General features: G+C 41.1%; 1 protein-coding gene across 7 annotated transcripts in view; it reads right to left on the reverse strand.

Annotated features, from left to right (window-relative positions):
- brsk2b (BR serine/threonine kinase 2b) overlaps positions 1-7,902 on the reverse strand; it is a 136,607-nt gene extending 128,705 nt beyond the window's left edge. The window contains exon 1 of one of the 7 annotated variants that reach the window (XM_042728190.1): positions 7,558-7,902. In XM_042728190.1, the coding sequence (XP_042584124.1) occupies positions 7,558-7,648 (91 nt within the window). In that variant the 5' untranslated portion in view covers positions 7,649-7,902. The remainder of the gene's footprint in view (positions 1-7,557) is intronic. The other 6 variants (XM_042728192.1, XM_042728193.1, XM_042728194.1 and 3 more) reach the window with 6 other exon arrangements.
- Positions 7,903-20,287: the final 12,385 nt, after the last annotated feature.

Raw genomic sequence — 20,287 nt, forward strand, 5'->3', positions numbered from 1 at the left:
AGAAAGGAAAACTTGAAATCACATCATATGACCCCTTTAAACTGTTTCTCTCTCCCTCTCGTACACTGTATGTTTATCTCCCCTCCCTTTCAAGTTCTCTACAATCTATTCCACTCAAACTCTCTCTCGTACTGCTCTCTCTCTGCACATCTATTTCTGCACCTTTCACTTATTACACCAGTTCTACCTCCTCTCTCTCTCCTTGTCCATGTACTATCAGTATATTCCCATTAATCTGTGCTTGCAGTCTCTGTTTTGACTTGAACTCGCACATAGGCATGAGAGCGCTTTATATGGGCTACAGGCTAAACGTCTATCCTAATTAAACCCAGAATTAGTCCATCTGTTGAGCAGTTGCCCACTGTTTGGACTCCTGTGTCACTGCCGATGTACTGGTAGCATTTCAGGATACTTATATACACAACAATCTACAGTAAAGTTGCCATTTGGGTAATTATTGCTCCTGGCTGTCCCATTTCTGATCAGATGCTTCTTCTCAAGGCAATTCGCAAACCAAGTCACATCAGAACTGCCCAAGTGGGTCTTGTGACTCCAGCCTTGGGATTGTCAAAACCCTCCAGCTAAAACCTTCATAAGTTAAGAGCAAGATAACAGGCATTCATGGTAAGGCAGCAAAGGTAGAAGACGCTGCTGACAGGGGTGGTGGGATGGAGATAGAGAGGAACATGGAAGGGGCAACACCAAAAGTTAAGGGTGTCTGCTGTGTTTCTCTGATAAAAGGCTTCACAGCTGCATCAGGCACTAGGGAGCAATTTTCTGCAGTGGGGAAGGGGGAGGGGACTACCAAAACTACACAATGCAATGTACAGCACCATGCCACAGACAATGGGAGCAGCGTAAATGAAACAGCTTAATTTCTGCCTGCACAAATGACCACCAAAAAAGAAGAGAAACTAGCTTTCAAGACATTTAGAGACCAGATTCACACTATAAATCTAGTCATTAATACCATGAAATCCAATTTTGAGTCCGCTTTGAGGTCATAAGCTAGTGTACTCCAAAACATTGACAAAATTCACTTGTAGTAAATATATGCATTCAAAGTTTATCGTTTTCCATTCTGGAAATCATACTGATGACTCATCCATCCTGCATTACACAGATTTTCAGTCCAATCAAATGTTCTCTAGAAAGTGAATGCCCCTCCTCCAACACCACCTGCCACAGACTATTAGTATTAACTATCAAATGCAACAGGAAATACATCAACACAGGAGAGAAAATAGTGCTTGTCATCCAATTTCATTATGTTGCCGGTCAATCTGACCCATTTAAATTTTTGAGTTGACGGACCTATGATATTTTTATTGAAATTTTGTGACTTTTCTAAATTTAGGGACATTTATCCAAAGAAACTTAATTGCGTTAAAGGCGCACATTTTTATAAGTCCATACATGTTCAGTTTGCTGGGAATTGAACCTATGATCTTGGCATTGCAATCACCATAATCTACTGTTTACGGTTCAGGAATGAACAGAGAATAACTTTTCCACACTTCTTGCTTTTGTGTAAATTTTATTATAATTTATTGTGTTAAAATTTATTGTGTACACAATTTATTTTGTTTAAATGCTACAAAAATAGTTACAATACTTTTTTATAATATTCACAGCCTTGAAGGCTATGGATGACCTTAGGCTTTTGGGTTAATGCTTCGTAGGTTCAGCAGTTACTTTAGTTTTATCTATTAGTTTTGGTTTCCGTATTCACAGTACATTCTCAACCCATTTAACAAAATATTTACAACAACACACCTAGCACACCTCAATTTATTAACATGGAAAACATGGAATCTCTTTGAAATGTTCCTAAGGCCCAAGAGGGAGGATTCAGAGTGACAAGAATAAGCAATAAACCACTAAATATATATGTAATATATTTATATACAGTAATTGTTAGCCAACAAGGAACAAAATGCTGCCAGTTCAATCCAGCCTTAAAGAAGAAATACAACTAATCCCACATAAGAGCCCATCAGTGGAATCAGCTCTGCTTTACCAATCATTCCTGCGCACATTCCTTCAAAAATTTTCTGAAGGATTAATTTATTGCGTATGACGCAAAGGCTGCATATTCCTCCATAGATTCCTCTGTGTACATCTTCCAGTGTTAATAGCAGAGACTGAATGTAATCTACATAAATCAAGGGTGGGAAAGAGGGGCTATGAGGACTGTTGCTGTCTGCCTCTGATCTCTAAGATGGAAAGCATGGCCATTGTGAAAAGAGGCTTGAGGGAAGGGGGCGCAGCCATGACAACCAACCACTGCTATCCAGCACTTACTAAATGAGAGCCAACTGAAGGCTGGAATATGTCTGGGAGACTGCAACCCCCTCAGACAGAAACACACTGACAAATTGTTCACAAAGTCAGCCCAGCAAGACAGTCAACAGCTGACATTTCAAACAGGCTTTTCAGGCTAAAAACAAAACATTCTTTGTGCTGATGAAGATGTTGTTTCTTAGAGCATAATTTAATTTTCCCCTCCTAACTATATTATTTTAAACAAAAACCTCACTCCATTAATCAAAGAAACCAATTAGATAATACGGGTCCATTTTGATATTACAGGCCACTGTAGAGTGATAGATGCGACATTTAATAAATAATGTATAGCTTTCTTCAAAGCAACACAAAAGAAGATATTTAAAAAAATGTTTTAGTGCTTTTTTTTTTGTCCATACACTGAAAACGAATATTCTTTCGAACCTCACTGATTAATATCATATGGACAAAAACAGTTTAAACATTCATCTTTTTTGTTTTCTGCATATGAAAGTCAGTCATATACAGGTTTGGAATGACATGAAGGTGAACAAATGATGACAGAATATAAATTTTTGGGTTTAACTACGCCTTTAAATTGGAGAATAATCACATATGATATGCAAATATTTCAAAACAATTTGTATATTCTAAATTACATAGTATTTGAAACTATAGGTCAACCGATGTTTGCCGATTAATCGGCACCGATAGTTGATTGCTGGAACAATCGGTTATCGGTAAAAATCCATGCCGATAGTTTTCCAGGTTGCGCCCCTTGCTGGAGCGGCTGAGAAGGGTCTGTTTTCATCATACAATGCAAGAGCATCCTCTAGTGGTTGAAATCACTGACAGCATGTGCTATTTGTTTAGACAGGTAATGCTGCATGCTGAACAGAGCGAGAAACTTCAGACCCGGATTTAAATGCAGCTGACAGAAAATCCTGCCACGCCACAGACACCATTCACAAAGTTTTCCAATAAATTACATTATATTCGCCCCGAATCATTGATACAGGTAATGCACATAATGAATTGTATATTGAGCATTTTCATCGAAACGTTTGTCTTTCTGTGGCTCTAATAAAGTCAGTATGCTTCATTTATAGAGCTATAATATAGATAGCTCTTTCCGTTTGCTCCATTTTTAAACACTGAACTTCAAACTTATCTATGCCTCATTGTTCATTCTTGAAGTAAACTTGTGTCAATTTGGTGATTAATTATAAACTGTCTTAGACCGCTGCTCGAGTTGAATGCGATGGGTCCGGAGTGTGTGTGTGATATCGGTGAGTTCTTCAAGACTCAGCTCTGCTCTTTTATTTTGATTAGATAATCATTAAGTGTTCAAGAATAGAAGCAGTTAAAATGTGAGAATATACATTGTGCTGGCATAATTGTTGTTATTGCTTTTGTGTATATTTAAAGATGTGCATCTTTAAGCATGACTGTTGAAATGAAATGGTAACACTTTAAAATAAGAGTCCATTTGTAACATTAAGATGAATGAAAGCTGTGTAAGTATTGTTCCTTGTTAGTATGGTAATTTCAAAATTTACTATTATTATTATTATTACTACTACTAATATGGTTCAGTACTGTTTTTTTAAATAAAGAACTATTTTAGTTTTTGTTCAGTATCCATTTTAAAAACTATTAATTAATCAGTATGGGCCAGTGTGGTCAAACCTAGCTATCAGTATCGGCAAAATCCACTATAGGTCGCCCTCTATTTGAAACAACTCATTCGTAGGCTGATTGTTTAAAAAAAAACATATCAAAACACCTCTGTTTGAGCATCTCAACAAGTCTGGTACAGACACATTGAGAATGAGTTTAGTGCAGCACTATCTGTTTGTTCCAACAATTGCAGACATTACTTTCACACTGTTTAGTGCTGTTAACAGTTATATTAGTTCTAGTGCTTTTCTATAAAACTGTGCTTTTCTACACTACATTCAGACAAAGAGAAGCAATGGCGTATCATATATGCAGAAACACTACCTGGATTGAAATGAACTTTACGTGCACTGCAGCAAAATGACCATGTGGTTCTGCCGGCAGCGCTTCATATCCACCTTGCACCAGTGCCTCTGCAGTAACGGACACTCACTGGGCCTGAGGTAGTGAGTATATATAGCTTGATTATCTCCATGTCCATGCTGGAAGTGCAGTGGAGGCCTGGGGCTCAACCACCACTCTGCATGGCGCATCTAACCCTGACCCCAGCGAGAGAGCTCCATTTCTGCCCGTGACAGTGTGCGTGATTCAGGTACTTCGCTGCTTAATTAACGGGCCTCCTTTGGGACACCCTGACAGAGTGAGAGAAGGAGAAGAGGAGGGTATAAGTAGAGTAGTGGGGATATGAACAGAACGAATAAGTGGAAAGAAATACACAGTAACTGCATGAGTCTCATAAAGCAGTTATTGTTGCAACATTATTGTTTTTCACTACCACTACCACAATCCAATCTGTCTCAGCCAGTGATCCCCTGTAATCTTCCTCTGCCTACTTTCAACTGACTTAAACAGTGAGGATGCTACGTGCGATGGCTGAAGCATCACAAAGAAACAGGGAAGGCAAAAATACAGGCACGTACATCCGTTTTGATTTGGGGAGGTGAGGGAGGGGGTAAATTAAACTAGATCGTCCTTTTTACTGTTTCCCATGGGGGTCCCGCTTTAGCTCTGAGAACTCTCTCTCTTCCTCATCCCCAAACCAACCCCCCTTCCCATCTATCCCTACCCCTCCCCCAAAGCTCCTCTTTCTCTGTGTGAGTCTCTCTCATGACATATGGGCTCTCCTCTGCAGCGGCAGCACTGGGAAGCGGCGTTTATTGTGCAGCATTCTCTCAGCAGCCATGCCAACGGCGGCAGAACGAGCAGGAATACCCTCCGCTAACCAGTCAGAAGCAAACCCGCTCATCTAACCACAGGCTACACGAGGATTTATTTTAAGAAGTGGTGCCAATAGTTTAATTGCCGACAGAACGTTCTATCTGCAAATGAACAGTGTGTGCTGGCTCTTCTGTTGAACTTCTGTTGCATGTATTTACAGTCATCACGTCATATAAACACATTGTTAGCACTGGTTGCATATTGTTGGGTTAACTGAGAAATCGGACCATAATTCAGCATAGCTTAGGCAAAAATAAAAATTCTCATGTCATTCCAAACATGTTGGTAACCAAACCATTTTGGTGAATTCCATTTTACAGACCCACTGAGAGATTTTTCAAAATAATTTTTTTGTGTTCCACAGAAGAAAGTAAGTCTTACAGTTTTGAAATGATATGAGGGTGAGTAAATAATGACAGAATTGTCCTTTTTGAGTGAACCATCACTTTAAGAATCCATGGATTGACTTGATGATTGCAGTATATTTTCAGGTGACAATGTATTTTCTAATTGAAATAGGAAGTTGGTGTAAGACATGTTAAGGGGTTGATTGTCCAACAAGTTTTGCATAGCTAAACCCTTTTAGTTTCCATTTCAGCTATGAACCGTGATCTTCTAACAGCTGTTGCTAGGCAGAAGCAGGTAGTCAGGGACATTCTTACTGGACAAAAATGTAGAGACTATCATGAGTGCAAGATGAGTCATCAATATTTTTGGCCCATTTTCTCACAAGAAAGAATCTCTGTCAGAGTATGGACTGAATTAACATACTAAACATAGTTCTCAACCATTGATGAATTGTGTTCTTCAAGTATGAAGGTCTATATTCATATATACAACACCCGTCATGTTGGCACACTCATTTGACGTATTCCAGTTGACTTGGAACATACTATTCCAATAGTATACTAATATACTATTAGCAATTACAAAAAATGATTTACTTGGGTATTGTTAAGTATAATTTAAACACAAGTAACAACTTTCCTTGTATCTATAGCACTTCTATCCACCAACTTCACAGTTCTCAATATTTTGAATCTGATGGCTCCTCTGCTACTTACGGGACTTACAGGGGAGCAAAGTGTCTACACTTCAGAATCTCTGCAGAAACAGTTAAGACTGAGTATCATCCACATATTAGTTGCCTACTATTTCATAAACACTGTATATTCAACCATCTTACTGACTCAATATACTGATTTAATGTTCATGTTTGGACTCAGGAAGAGACTGAAATTTTTAGATGCTGAAAGTAAATTTAAACATGTCCAGGACATTATATGGCTTCAAAGCTAACAGACACAATCTACAATCCACAAAACTGAAATAACAATTTAATGAGCTAATAATATATTATAAATTGTCAACAATTCATCTATATGTTTATGTTATGACTGTACAGAGTGCAGCCTTACTGGATTATTTTAATGGTAAATGCCTGAAGTCCTGACTACAATCTCTGACCTCTGTGTTTTTCAAAACACAGTCAATCTATACTTTAAAAGTTGCAGTTCATGTGTTGCATAACAGCTGCAGGCACTTGGATAGTCTGGGCAGTGATATCGACTCAATAAATGTTCTCTACCAAAGCCACACCAGAAGAAGCCACTGGCCACAGAACATTGAGCACAAAAAATTGCCGCCAGATCAATACTTCTTCCACACTCCAGTGTCATACAGCAATTCACAGCAATAAGCCGACATCAACATAAGAATAATCTTTGTCATTCGTTGTGTGGTCATATAAAACATAGATGATTATTGATTTTTACAACACCTCAAATCAGCCAACAGTGGCCTGTAGCAAAACTAAAGCGAGACTAAAGAGAAGAGCAGTTTCTCGAACTTCAGCACCACCGGACTGCAGAGGGAAACTGGGTGCACTACGGATGCAGCAAAACTGTCCCAGCATCAGCAGCATCAGCAGCAGCATCCGAGGGCCACCTGTACCCTCATGTCAAACATTCAATTCTACCTCTTGTACAAGACAAATGGATTCAGCAGTGGGATCTGCAAGCGCAGCCACATCCCGTTATCTGACAAATCGGGATTAAGGGCATTAGCCAGAAGCAAAGCGGAGCCGCAAAGCCAAACTGTCATTTGCGAAGACCAAGTTCCTTTTATAGAACGAAAATATTAATGTTTGCCAACTTGTTCCACCCAAACAGCATTCTGCAACTGATACGATCACCCCGGATGGTCAGAAAAGTAGGCTAAGGTCCTCAATCTGCAGAAAACCTCGCTACACAATGACATGTCAGCGCACGCAAACACACACACAACATATTTAGTCATCGCGCAAGTGTATAATTGAGCAGCGGTGATAGCGCGCGTCACAATCCCTGATCTCAAGCACACAAAAGGACAAACCTGTCTGTCCTTTGCCAAGCGTCTTTTCCAGGCGATACGGTCCCACGTAATTCGCATGTTGGGAGCTGTTGTCTTTTCCCGACGATGACATTTTGCTTTACACGGACGAAGTTGCGATGCCGACAAACTGCTGCACTTCGGCAATGAAGTATTTCTTCAGTACCGCAGTTATTTCCCCGCCCAGCTCGTGCTCCAGACGCTGCCTCTCTCTCGCGCTTGAGGATCGGTGGGGCTGCTGCTCTCCTCCGCGTCTCCCTCTTTCTCTCTCTGCTGCCGAGCGCTCTGATAATCTCACAGCAGTGTGTGTGTGCGCGCGCCTGCGCTTGTCTGCCTGCGTGCGTGCGCGCATAACACACATTTCTCATCATAGATGCTGAAGAGCGCGGACTGAATAATCAGTGTCCTAATACTGCATCATATGAGACATTATAAACCTTCTTGATTTTGATGCATGCGTTGTGCTGATTATTTAAAAGTTAGAGAATTTAATATATAATTATCTATAGGCTATACTTACAATTTAGTAGATATTCTACGAACAGCCTACGGTTCAGGGTGTGCCGAATTAGAGGCACGATGAATTGCATGTTTATGAAACATTAATCTAGCAGTAGCTATTTACACGTCGAGTAAATGATCCATCCCCCACTTATGGTTCAGAGGTCAAAGCGCAGAGGTCTTGACCTTCTTGACTGTATTTAACAATTAAAATAATACGACAATCAATAATTGTGACACAACCTTTTGAATCATTATAAACAAAATTAAAATGCTTAGGCTAACTCATTTTACATACCATTTATCCACGGTCCATATTTTGCATGCAACTCTGTTGATGAACTCGATATTACAATAAATAAATAAAAACATAATTTGGACCCTTTCCGCAGCATTGCAGGACTAAATAACCTCATTACATTTTCTCAGTGTTTACACAAATTAAGTTGACTGTGTTAGCCATTCAATCAGTTTTATGGATTTTGTCTGTTTTAATGTCTATTTAATGTTTACTGCTAGAAAACTGCAAACACACACAAACAAGGATTTAAAAATTGCATTCCCAAATTTGAGCAACAGGGTTGCAAACTCTATAGAAAATTAATGAAAAATAAAATGGCTCGTATCTAAATAGTTTCACCTCCTGACAATCAAACATTATGGAGGGTAAACAGTTCATTTTGCTCGCTATTTCATTTATTAAGGTTTTTTACTGTCTTCTTTTTTTAAGTTTCAGGACACATTTTCTGGAAAGTGCCTTTTTATGAAATTATATACACTTTTTACAAGTAGGTACTTAAAATATTTGGTAAAAATGTATCTGTTTTTAAAATTATCTGTAAATTGTCATTTTGTTATACTTTCAAATCACATATATAGATTAAAAACACACACACACACACACACACACACACACTAAAAGACATGTTTTTGCTTTGACCTAATCACGTGGCTCCTATAGCTACTTTTTGAGAATCAGGTGCCGCAGAGATTTTGGCCTTGTTTCAATATATTCCCAGGTAACTTACTTCAGAGCTTCTTAAAGACTTTGAAGTCACTCAGAACATCTGGCCAGGTTGTATCCTATCATCTCATCCTCACACCCTCCCTTTCTCCATCCTTTCCCTTTTAACTCTCTTGTTGAGAGTAAGGCTTGTAAACAAGCATCTGTTTCTCTATATATGGATTAGAGCTATGCAGAACTGAGAGTTCGTTTTTTTAGTTATTCCAAAACATCATGTCACTTGTAAGATTCCATGAATGTTTTAGTGTTACAGCAATACATCTCTACAGTCTGAGATTACAAGTAGTAGAGGACACTCTGACGTGATTAAATCAGAGGTCAAATATGGTTGTGACCATCTGCCTTTATTTTTATCACAGAAGCTGGAGATGTAGTGAAAAGGCAGATGAGGCTGACCTTTAAATATCTCTCTCGCATATAGACAGACACTTCCTGCAATGAATGACAGCTCATTGGTCTATACCAGTTGACCTGTAGAGCTCATAACAACAGGGGTTTTACAAGCACAAATTCCCATTAAATAAATGCATTCCCTTCCCCCATTTCATTTAAATCATTGTCTAAGCTACTAAAGCCATAACCAGACAGCTAAATCAATCAACATTTTCTTTTGTCATTTATGGCTCACACAATAGGAAATCTGTTCAGGGTAAAACATTACATAAACTACCCAACTTCTGTGGAATCAGGTCATTCTCCAGTCCATTCGTTGAAAATATTCTGAAGTTTAAGTTTGTTTAAAAGAGAGAAATAGAAATGGCAAAGTGGGCAGGTCTCTTTACTCAGTCTAAAATGAAGGCGTGTCGCTCAATGAAAATCAAATCTATCAAAGGACTGGAAGAGATGTGTACACTAAAGCTCAATCTCTATGAATATGTGCCTGCTTGAAGTTTGATTAGTTTTGGCACTTTTTCCAAAAGAACTTAAAGGAGTATGAAAAAGAGCTATATCAAATACTTTTATGTTTTGAATTATGAAATATGATGTGATTAAAGTAACATCCTATGCTGTAAACAGTTGTGAGAGTCCCAAAATACAGCATTAAGTTAATACTAGTGCTGCATTGTAATAGCCTTAGAATATGCCTCTTAATAACAGATGGCTGTCCTTCAGCATAATTTGTTTGTAGAAATTGCCACCATCAGGTTCATTAATGTAAATAAAAGTCCATTTAGTGGTGTGTGAATGTTTCCCTTCTTGTCATATTTGCCTGGAATTACTGACCTCTGCATTTCATATTCACTCACTCACCCAAATGACAGGGATGATAAGAAGGATATTAGGTTAATGTTCTTTTATGAATTATTGATATATAATTGCTAAATATATTCCCACGGAAGCAGATTTATACTACAAAGCAAGGACCATTAATGATAAATTAGCTCTGCCTCTGCAAACGCAACACATTTTGCATTTCTTCATGTTCTGTACTATATTTTGGAAATCACATAGCGTGATTATATTAAAGAGGAATTTCAGTATGAATAGGAAACTATACAGAATGCGCAAAGCTATTCTTTCTCTCTTTCAGTGTTCCGCTCTGTTTCTTTAGTTTCATTCACCTTCCATTTTGATGATTAACCTTTAGCTCAGTTTTTGCAATATACGAGACTCGAATCAGAGAAAGTCTATAGGGAAATATAATAAAGGCGTACAAAACTTCTCTTATGAGAGAAAATCAGACTGATTGAGTAACTGAAGTGGAGTTGTACGTCCTGCATTTCTGGACCGCAGCAGCTATGCCCTCTTCAGGACACCTCAGAAACAGGGCACTCACAGCTGCAATCTGCACTCATGGATAATGCTTTTTTTTTTTTTTTATCTGATATGCTGAGCATTATAGGACAGAAGCAATACCAGCCAAGATATTGTTATTAGATTTTTGTTCCATTTAGCCACACAATAATAAAGAAATCTCATGTTGTGGAAAAAATGGCATTTTGAAATATTATGTGCCTTGTTGTTTATATTTCCCACAGAATATTCAGCTCACTGGTGTTTGCCAATATTGATCAAAAGTAAACAAAGTAAAGTAAAACATAAAGTTAGATGTGCAGTATTTTAAGATACTGGAAGATATGTGGAATTCAGTTATTTAGTTTGAGAAAGCTAAACAAAACTAAAATATTAAGCCATGAATATTTTCTATGTATAAAAAAGACCCATTTATTGAGAATAATTTAAGGCATTATAAAGATGCGTTTGTTTCCAACGTTAAATAAATATCAAATTAATTTAATGTTTAAAAGTTGTAATTTCAGTCAGTCTCTTAAGATAGAATGTTAAAGGAATAATTTATTTAAAAAAAAATGTACTAAAAATGTACTTACCCACCATCCAAGATGAGTTTGTTTCTATATCGAAAAATATTTGGAGAAATGCAGCATTAAATCACTTGCTCATCAATGGATCCACTGCAGTGAATGAACATCACAATAATCCACAGGTAATCCACATGATCCAGTCCATCAATTAAAGCCTTGTGAAGTAAAAAAAAAATAAAGCCTGTTTGTAAGAAACAAATCCATCATAAAAATGCATTTTAACTTTAAACCATCCCTTCTGGCCAAAATATGAGACCAGAATCCATTATACCTCTTCCACCAGTAAAAAAAGTCTATAGCCTATTGTCCTGTCACATCAAAATCCACCAACATAGAACTGTTTAGAACTGTTTTTCACTGTTTTTACCTATAAACATTGCTTGGTCTCTGCTGTTTTGGACAAGTTCACTGAAGAGAGCAATATTTTGGATAGAGAACTCATATTTTAGCCTGAAGCAACATTTTAAAGTTAAAAACATCTTAATGATGATTTTATTTTCTTTATATTGTCTCTATATTCATCTAAGATGGCCTGAGGGCGAGTACATTTTCAACAAATTAACAGTTTTGGGTGAACTAATAATCTGAAAGTCCTAAAATTTATTTTCTTCTTCTTCTTCTTGTTCAAGTCAGTGTCATGGAGTATTTCCTACAACGACATGCAAACAGATTTCTCCATTAAAAATAGCATATGAGTTCTTGCACATACACTAGAAACACACCATTTAAATATTCACAAACTTGCATTCTACCTGCTCGCCTTTTCTGTCTGCACTCCAAACTGCTTCACTCTGTGGGAGGAAATGCGATAAACTCTCATTAGAAGTTGTCACACAATCCTACTTTCTGAAATCAGATGGTTGCCAAGCAGCAGTATGTGAATCTATCACAAGGTACATCGCTCCAATTCAAAAATAAAGAGCAAGAGAGAGAACCTTTTCAACAGCTCATTAAGATACCACTACATAAAGTAGGCTTAGGAGAGAATAAATATATACTGCTCATCCTTAATTATAATTAGAGAGAGATGTTTCTGGGGTAAATAATTACTACATAAGGCACAAATTGTTAGTAATTAGGAGGAGACTCTGGTGCAAGCAGAGATAATTAAGTCTGCACTGCTTAAATAATTGCACAGTGGCTAACAAAGAATGCTGTGTTGCAATTGTAGTCCCTTCAAATCAATGCAGTTACATTAACCTAAGCTACATAGTTAACCCCTAACTTAATGTAGAACACAACTCCTCTACCCTTTATTTTCTGCCTGTTCCTAAAGCGTAGGCCTTGATTTTATGCTTATTGTTTTTACCATTCTTTATTACAATTGTGGCATTGCTTTCTGGGTCCGTGAAACAGGAAACATACCTTATTCCTGACCATTCAGTGCAGTATGTTAAGGGCTGTGTCCGAAATCGCTCTCTATACCCTCATTCACTACTCCCTATGTTAGTCCACAATATACATATACAGTACACCATTTTTAGAAGTGACTAAAAACAAGCGACGAATTCAGATACTGAATGCACTATAAAACGGCTGCTGTTTTTGACACTTAGCTAACTAGCAACCTCTAATCTTAAAATTAACTAGCTTGTATAAACCTTAATTAAAGCCCTCCCAATTAATTAAAAAGGTACTTAAGGTACAGTCACATTTTCCTATGTTAATAATAATACATATGATCAGGAATTTTACCTGAGGGTGAAAGATTTCTCTATGCAGAATTCGCAGTTGGTCACCCAAATTCGTCACACATCCGACCAACTGTGACGAACTTTTGTGTGAACATATGCATTATGGAACTGAATATATCCACTATGGCACCGCTACAAATGACTGTCCCTTCAAATAGTGCGATATTATATAAGGGTATAATGGATGATTTCAGGTACAGCTTTTTATATAATAATATGTGACCATCCACACAGGATAATTCCTTGCCTGCGGCCCAAGATACTGGGATAATATCCAGCATCCTTACGATCCAAAGGATAAGCCGTTTGGAAAATAATGGATGGATTGTACAATAATTAAAACTTAAATCAACATTTTATGTCCAGGTATTTACACTTCATGACTCTGATCACCTTGTCGAGACTTAGGCTATCTTAAGAAAATAATTAACTCACTGTACATTATCTTTTACTTATTTAGAATATATTTTGGATTAAGTGTACCTTATCAACGTTCTTTTTGTATGAAATTTCCAATAAATTAAGATCATTTCATTTAAGATTATAACACACCCTGTTTAGAAGACAGAAACTCAAAAACTCAGAAATTCTAAAATATGACCTTTAACCGCTAGTATGGGCAAATTTCGCTGGCTTTCTGTCAATCCAAACAGTCTTTCATTATTTGGAGGGTGGATTTCAAATCCTGGGGCTTTCACTTTGTGATATTTTTACTCTGTTCCCAGATATACAGATCCTTTGGGGATCCACATTGGTCAGTTCAGTCAAACCCTTGTGCCCTGGGTTTTGCCCAGAGAGCTTTCTTAAACAAGGTCAACAGACTGTCAGAAAGAACAAAACCTATAACATTCCCATACAATGGGGCTTCTGCAGGACAGACCATCAATGTCTCAGCTTTGTCTTGTCACTGCAGGCTACGACCGCCACTCCAGCTGAGAGTAACGGCAATGACCTGACAGCCAATAAACACTTTCGCCAGTTTCCTCCGCCTCACACGCAGAGGCCAGTGAAAATCGACAATGCCAAGGTGACACATTAAGCCCCATAAAAATATTTGTAGGCTCTGTGTGCTTTTTTACAAGCATTTTGTTGAGTGTTTACGGGCCTGATCTGAGATACTACATCAAAAACATGGTACACTAAATCAAATGTGACTTTCGTCACCTTTCAGATAAAACACACTGAGAAGGACTGTAATCTGTTCGGTTCAAAAAGAACACAAGGTTATCAGTCAATGCAGTACCACCTCAAGCGATCGAGAAAAAGAAATATGGCAAAAATCTGAATTTCGACCAAGATTGTGAAAAGGCAGAGAGGGGTGGGTTAAAAGGAGCAGAGGCTGTTATGAAGGTTAGTGATTGAGGTTAGCAACTATGACAGGCCTATTAGCTCTAACATCTCCACCTGCTGACACATCACTGCCTAGCAGCAATGAGTGAATTAGATTTAACATCACATCCAGCCGCCACACATCTCCTGTCCCCCTCAACCCAAACCAGAATCGTGAAAAGCACAGATTCCAGCAACGGCAGGCTGTTTCTTTCTCTCGTGTGCAATAAAAGCTGATTAGAGTTGAAACAGTTGACCGGTCCTACCCTCCTTCACAGCTGCTGGATTAGAGGCTGAAGCCCATCATCTGTGAAATGAAATTTCAGATGGTCGAACAGGGACAGTCTGGGGTGCAGACTGTATGCATGCAAGTGTTAGAGGGTAGAAAGGGGCACAAGACACAATATGTAAGGTCACACATCACAGCTAAAAGGTTAATGTGAAGAGGATAATAAACATTTATCAGTCATGTGGTAACAGGACACACTCCTCAATGAAAGGAATGAAGCCCAGTCGTTAGTAGTGATATACAGTACATGGGTTCGAATCAATCGTATCTCACAAAATATCACACAAATATGAAGATTCATCAGTTTGCTGAGTTAAGAGCATCAGGCAATGGAGATTTACATTTAGAACAAAATTTTAAATCACTGTCCCTCAAATAAAAATAGTTTGAAAATTGGTACAGAAATGATTTTAACAGAAATTACTAGTAAATTTCAAACAATTACAAAGAAACATCTCGGTTACGTATGTAACCACGGTTCCCTGAATAGGGAACGAGATGCTGCGGTGACGTCACCGTATGGGAACACCTTTCGGTGTGACGAATGTCTGAAGCCCTATACAATCCCGCCAATCCTATTGGCCAAATAGTGATTGGCACCGCCCTACGCATGCGTACTCATCGTATACCCGGGTGCCACGCGCTATTTCGCTCAGATTTCTTGAACTGAAGAGAAGAATACTATCAGGTATGGAACGGCCGGGACCGCAGCATCTCGTTCCCTATTCAGGGAACCATGGTTACATACGTAACCGAGATGTTCCCTTTCATAGGTCACTTCGATGCTGCGGTGACGTCACCGTATGGGAACCCTATACCATAACGCCTGACGTACCTGATAGCTGGGATCCAAGGAAGCATCTGCTCAAGCGGAGAGAACCCGGGAGCCAGGAGCCGTCCTTACATCCAAACTGTAAAACTTGATAAAAGTGTTCGGTGAGGACCATCCTGCCGCAGCACAGATATCAGCCATAGAAGATCCACTGAGGACAGCCTGAGAGGAAGCAACTGCTCTAGTGGAATGAGCTCTGACTCCTAGAGGCGAAGTGAGACCGCGCGCCTCATAGGCTAAAGATATTGCCTCCACCAACCAATGGGACATGCGTTGCTTCGTGACAGCATGGCCTCTATTCTTGTGTCCAAAACAGACAAACAGCTGGTCGGACTCATGCCATGAGGCTGTTCGATCGACATAAGTCTTGAGCGCTCTGACAGGGCAAAGACTTAGATCTCCTGATCCTGTCTCAGCAGGGGGTAAAGCCTCCAGGACCACCTGCTGAAAATGAAAGGGGTTCGAAGCGACTTTAGGGACATAATTAGGCCTCGGTCGCAGCAATACCTTCATAGAGCCCGGTGCAAAGTCCATGCACGACGGCGAAACAGAAAGAGCCTGTAGATCCCCAACTCTCTTGAGGGAGGATAAAGCCATAAGAAGAACTGTCTTCAAGGTCAGGATTTTATCCGGTATGGTTTCCAAGGGCTCAAACGGATGTCCTCAAACGGATGACCTTGCAGCACAATAGATAAATCCCATGAAGGAACTCGCACAGGGCGGAAAGGCCTCAGCCGTCGCGCACCTTGTAAAAAGCGAGAGACCAGCGGATGGTGGCCCACTGAAGCACCATCTATATATACGTGGTTAGCTGAAATGGCTGCCACGTAAACTTTCAAAGTTGCTGGCGTTACTCCATCAGAGAAACGGTCTTGAAGGAACTCCAGTACTGAAGCCACTGGGCAGTAAACTGGATCCATACTATGAAAACCACACCAGGTCGTAAACAGCTTCCATTTGAAAGCATATAAGCGTCTCGTAGATGCTGCTCTGGAATTCATAATAGTCTCGGAGGTTTCCGCAGAAAGACCGGGACATATTAACTCACTCCGCTCAGAGGCCACGCCCACAGTTTCCACAGATCTGGCCTTGGGTGCCAAATCATCCCTCGTGCTTGCGATAGTAAGTCCTGTCTGAGGGGAATCTCCCATGGAGAGCCCGCTACTAGACTGACCAGTTCCGCAAACCACGGCTGTGTGGGCCACCACGGAGCCACCAGCAGAAGCTGCTCCACTCTGTCCAGCCGTATCCTGGACAACACCGCTGGAATTAGACGAATTGGAGGAAAAGCATACAAGCTGGTCCTGGGCCAATCGTGAGCTAACGCATCCAAGCCTAGGGGCGATGGAGGGCATAGGGAGAACCACAGCGGGCAATGCGTAGTCGTGCTCAACGCGAATAAGTCCACTCTCGCCTCTCCGAATATCTGCCATAAAAGGCTCACCGTCTGTGGGTGTAATCTCCACTCCCCCTGCTCCAAAGTCTGTCTGGATAGCAGATCCGCTCCGAAGTTCAAACGTCCGGGGACATGAACAGCTCGGATCGACAGAAATCTGTTCTGAGACCAAAGGAGAACACTCCTCGCCAGCCTGCACAGGGGGCGAGAGCGTAACCCTCCTTGATGATTCAGGTACGACACAACCGCCATGATGTCTGACCTGAGTAGTACATGACGGCCGGTCAGCAGATTTGAGAAATACTGGAGAGCTAGAAAAACTGCCAGTAGTTCCAACCTGTTTATATGCCAACCGCGTTGTGTCGCCGTCCACACTCCGTGAGCTGGGCGCCCTTGACAAACAGCTCCCCAACCGGTCAGAGACGCGTCCGTCGTGACAGTCTCTCGGGAAGCACAAATCCCCAGCCGAACTCCGACTAGAAGGAACTCGGTTGACATCCACTGTTTTATTGACATAACACACCTCCGTGTCACCGAAATCGTATGATGCGGAAAACAACGGGGTGAAATGTTCTGACTTTTCGTCCACCACTGAAAAGGGCGCATGTGAAGTAAGCCCAGACGGATTACAGGGGATGCCGCTGCCATCAGACCTAACAGCCTGAGGCACAGACTCACCGTCACTGTGCGACCTACTTTAAAGTGACGCACGCATGACGTGAGAGACTGAACGCGCGGGAGAGATAGTCTGGCTGTCATCGCGCGAGAGTCCAAATCTATTCCCAGAAAGGTTATCCGTCGAGAGGGGATTAAAACACTCTTCTGGAAATTCGTGCATAAGCCCAGGCTGCTTAGATGATTCAGCACTAAATCTCGGTGAGAGAGTGCTTGAGTCTGTGATTGAGCTAGCACCAGCCAATCGTCCAAGTAATTCAACACACGAACGCCCTGGAGCCGCAACGGGGCCAGAGCTGCGTCCATGCATTTCGAAAAAGTTCGGGGAGCCAGGGCTAAGCCGAAAGGAAGAACACGGTATTGATACGCTTTGCCCTCTAAAGCGAATCTGAGGAACTTCCTGTGTCTCTTGATGATCTGAATATGAAAATATGCATCCTTCAGATCGATCGTGACAAACCAAGTGTTTGGTTGAATCTGAGACAAAATGGACTTTACCGTTAACATCTTGAATTTGCTCATCCTGAGTGCAAGATTCAAACGGCGTAGATCCAATATGGGTCGCAAACCGCCCCCTTTTTTTTGGTACAACAAAATAGCGGCTGTAAAAACCTGACTCCATCTGAGAGGGGTGTACTTCTTCTATAGCCCCTTTCCTCAGCAGAGCTGTCATTTCTTGCCGCAGCACCGCGACTTCCTCTGGTTTCACAACCGTGGGAAGAATTCCGCGGAAAGGAGGCGGGCCTTTTCGAAACTGAATGGTGTATCCGAGACGAATCGTGCGTAACACCCATTGTGAAATGCCGGGCAAGCGTTCCAACGCGGCCCGAAATAGCGTCAGTGGTTTCAAGGTTTCCGCCTTTTGCAATGTTTTCATACGCGTTAACATGCCCGAATATGGAAAGCTTGCGGCGTCCGTAAGCCGGGGACGGCTGTGTGAGCCGTCATAAACGGGCCGTCTTTGCCAGACCCTTGGAACGTTCCTCGGATTCTGAAGGCTGAATCGCGCAGAGTGTCTGAGGAAACGCCTGACATGGTTGCTCGATCCAATGCTGCTCGAAGCGCCTTTTGCGGCGAGACAGTCAATGTTTGAGCGTGGGGACTGCAGTGAGAGGGTTGGATGCGCGAAAACGGTCCAACAGCGCTCTCTAGTGGAGGGCACAGTCCCTGACAAGCAGCGAGAATATCAGGAGCTGCTATTAGGAGCCCGAGAGTGAGAGGCATTAGCCGTCGAACTCAGGTCCAATCTTTTCCGCTGTCGCGCCGGTGGAAAGGCCTTAGGACCCCAGTCCTTACGAGGGGGCGCCATAGGCGAAGGCTCTTCCCGTGAGGCAGCCCGTTGGCGGTCTGAAGAGGTTGAACGAGACCGCGCGGGCGCCTGCCGCCGTTCAGTCTCCCTGGGTCTGCGTGGAATCAGCTGGCGGAAAGCGGCTGATTGCTGTTTCGCTGCCCTAAATTTATCCACCACCGACGTAACTGCCTCTCCAAACAAACCGTCCTTAGAAACGGGCGCGTCCATGAGAAAGGATTTATCCTTTTCCTTGATATCGGTGAGATTCAGCCAAAGGTGGCGCTCGACCGTAATCAAACCAGCCATGGAACGGCCCACTGCCCGAGCAGTATGTTTGGTAGCGCGTAGCGCCAAATCTGTTGCTCGACGCAGCTCTTTCACACACGGCGGGGGTTGGACGCGGGGGCGACCTTGGAAAACACTTCTACCCTCGAGCGCAGTACTTTAAGTCGCAGGCCATCACAATGGGGACAAGAGGAAAGGCCACTAAGCGCAGACTGCGCGTGATGTAATCCCAAACAGACTACGCACCTTTCGTGAGTGTCTCCCTTCATGATGAACCTGGTACACGGTTCCTTGCACTTCCGAAAGCTCATCGCGTCCGCGAAGAGGAGTTAGCACTGCTCGAAGAAAACCGCTATGAACGCGAGATGATTCCAGGGCACAGATGATTCTCTTTCCTGAAGGAAATGAAATCTGAGCGAAATAGCGCACGACACCCGGGTATACGATGCGTACGCATGCGTCCATAGATGTTTCGTGAGTTTTGGAGCATGTTTAGGCCCTCAAAAATGAGACCCACAGACAATAATAACACCGAAAGGTGTTCCCATACGGTGACGTCACCGCAGCATCGAAGTGACCTATGAAAGGGAACGGAAAGTAACATTGAATTAAACATGAAAATTTGAAGTAGAAAAACTGAAATAGTTTTATTTACAACTTAAGAGAAGACTTACATGTCTCAGGAATACACTTATTCTTTCATCTCAACATATTTCAAATCTAAGGCTACAGCTTTACTAGATGACAAGAGTGCTTAAACATGAATGGATGACAGTTGCAGGGTTGCCAGATCTGCATATGAAAAATCGACCAATTAAACTATTATAAATACAAAGACTAAACCTATGACATTCCGTAAAATGCATATTTTCCTTTCACTGTTATGCATCACACACAATTTCAACTTGTGTGTAGTTGTATACAGTCTGTTATCATTTATAATATCTTGACAGCTGGTGAACAAATTCCTTTGGAGGGGGTGGTAATCTTTTATTTTAGAACTGTTTGAAAATTAACTATTAGATAACAATCTAAAATTAAAACATCAAGATATTCCTAACAGGTTTTTAATAGAAGTGTCTGTAGATGACGT

The sequence above is a fragment of the Cyprinus carpio genome, chromosome B7, assembly GCF_018340385.1.
Source record: "Cyprinus carpio isolate SPL01 chromosome B7, ASM1834038v1, whole genome shotgun sequence".
NCBI lineage: Eukaryota > Metazoa > Chordata > Actinopteri > Cypriniformes > Cyprinidae > Cyprinus > Cyprinus carpio.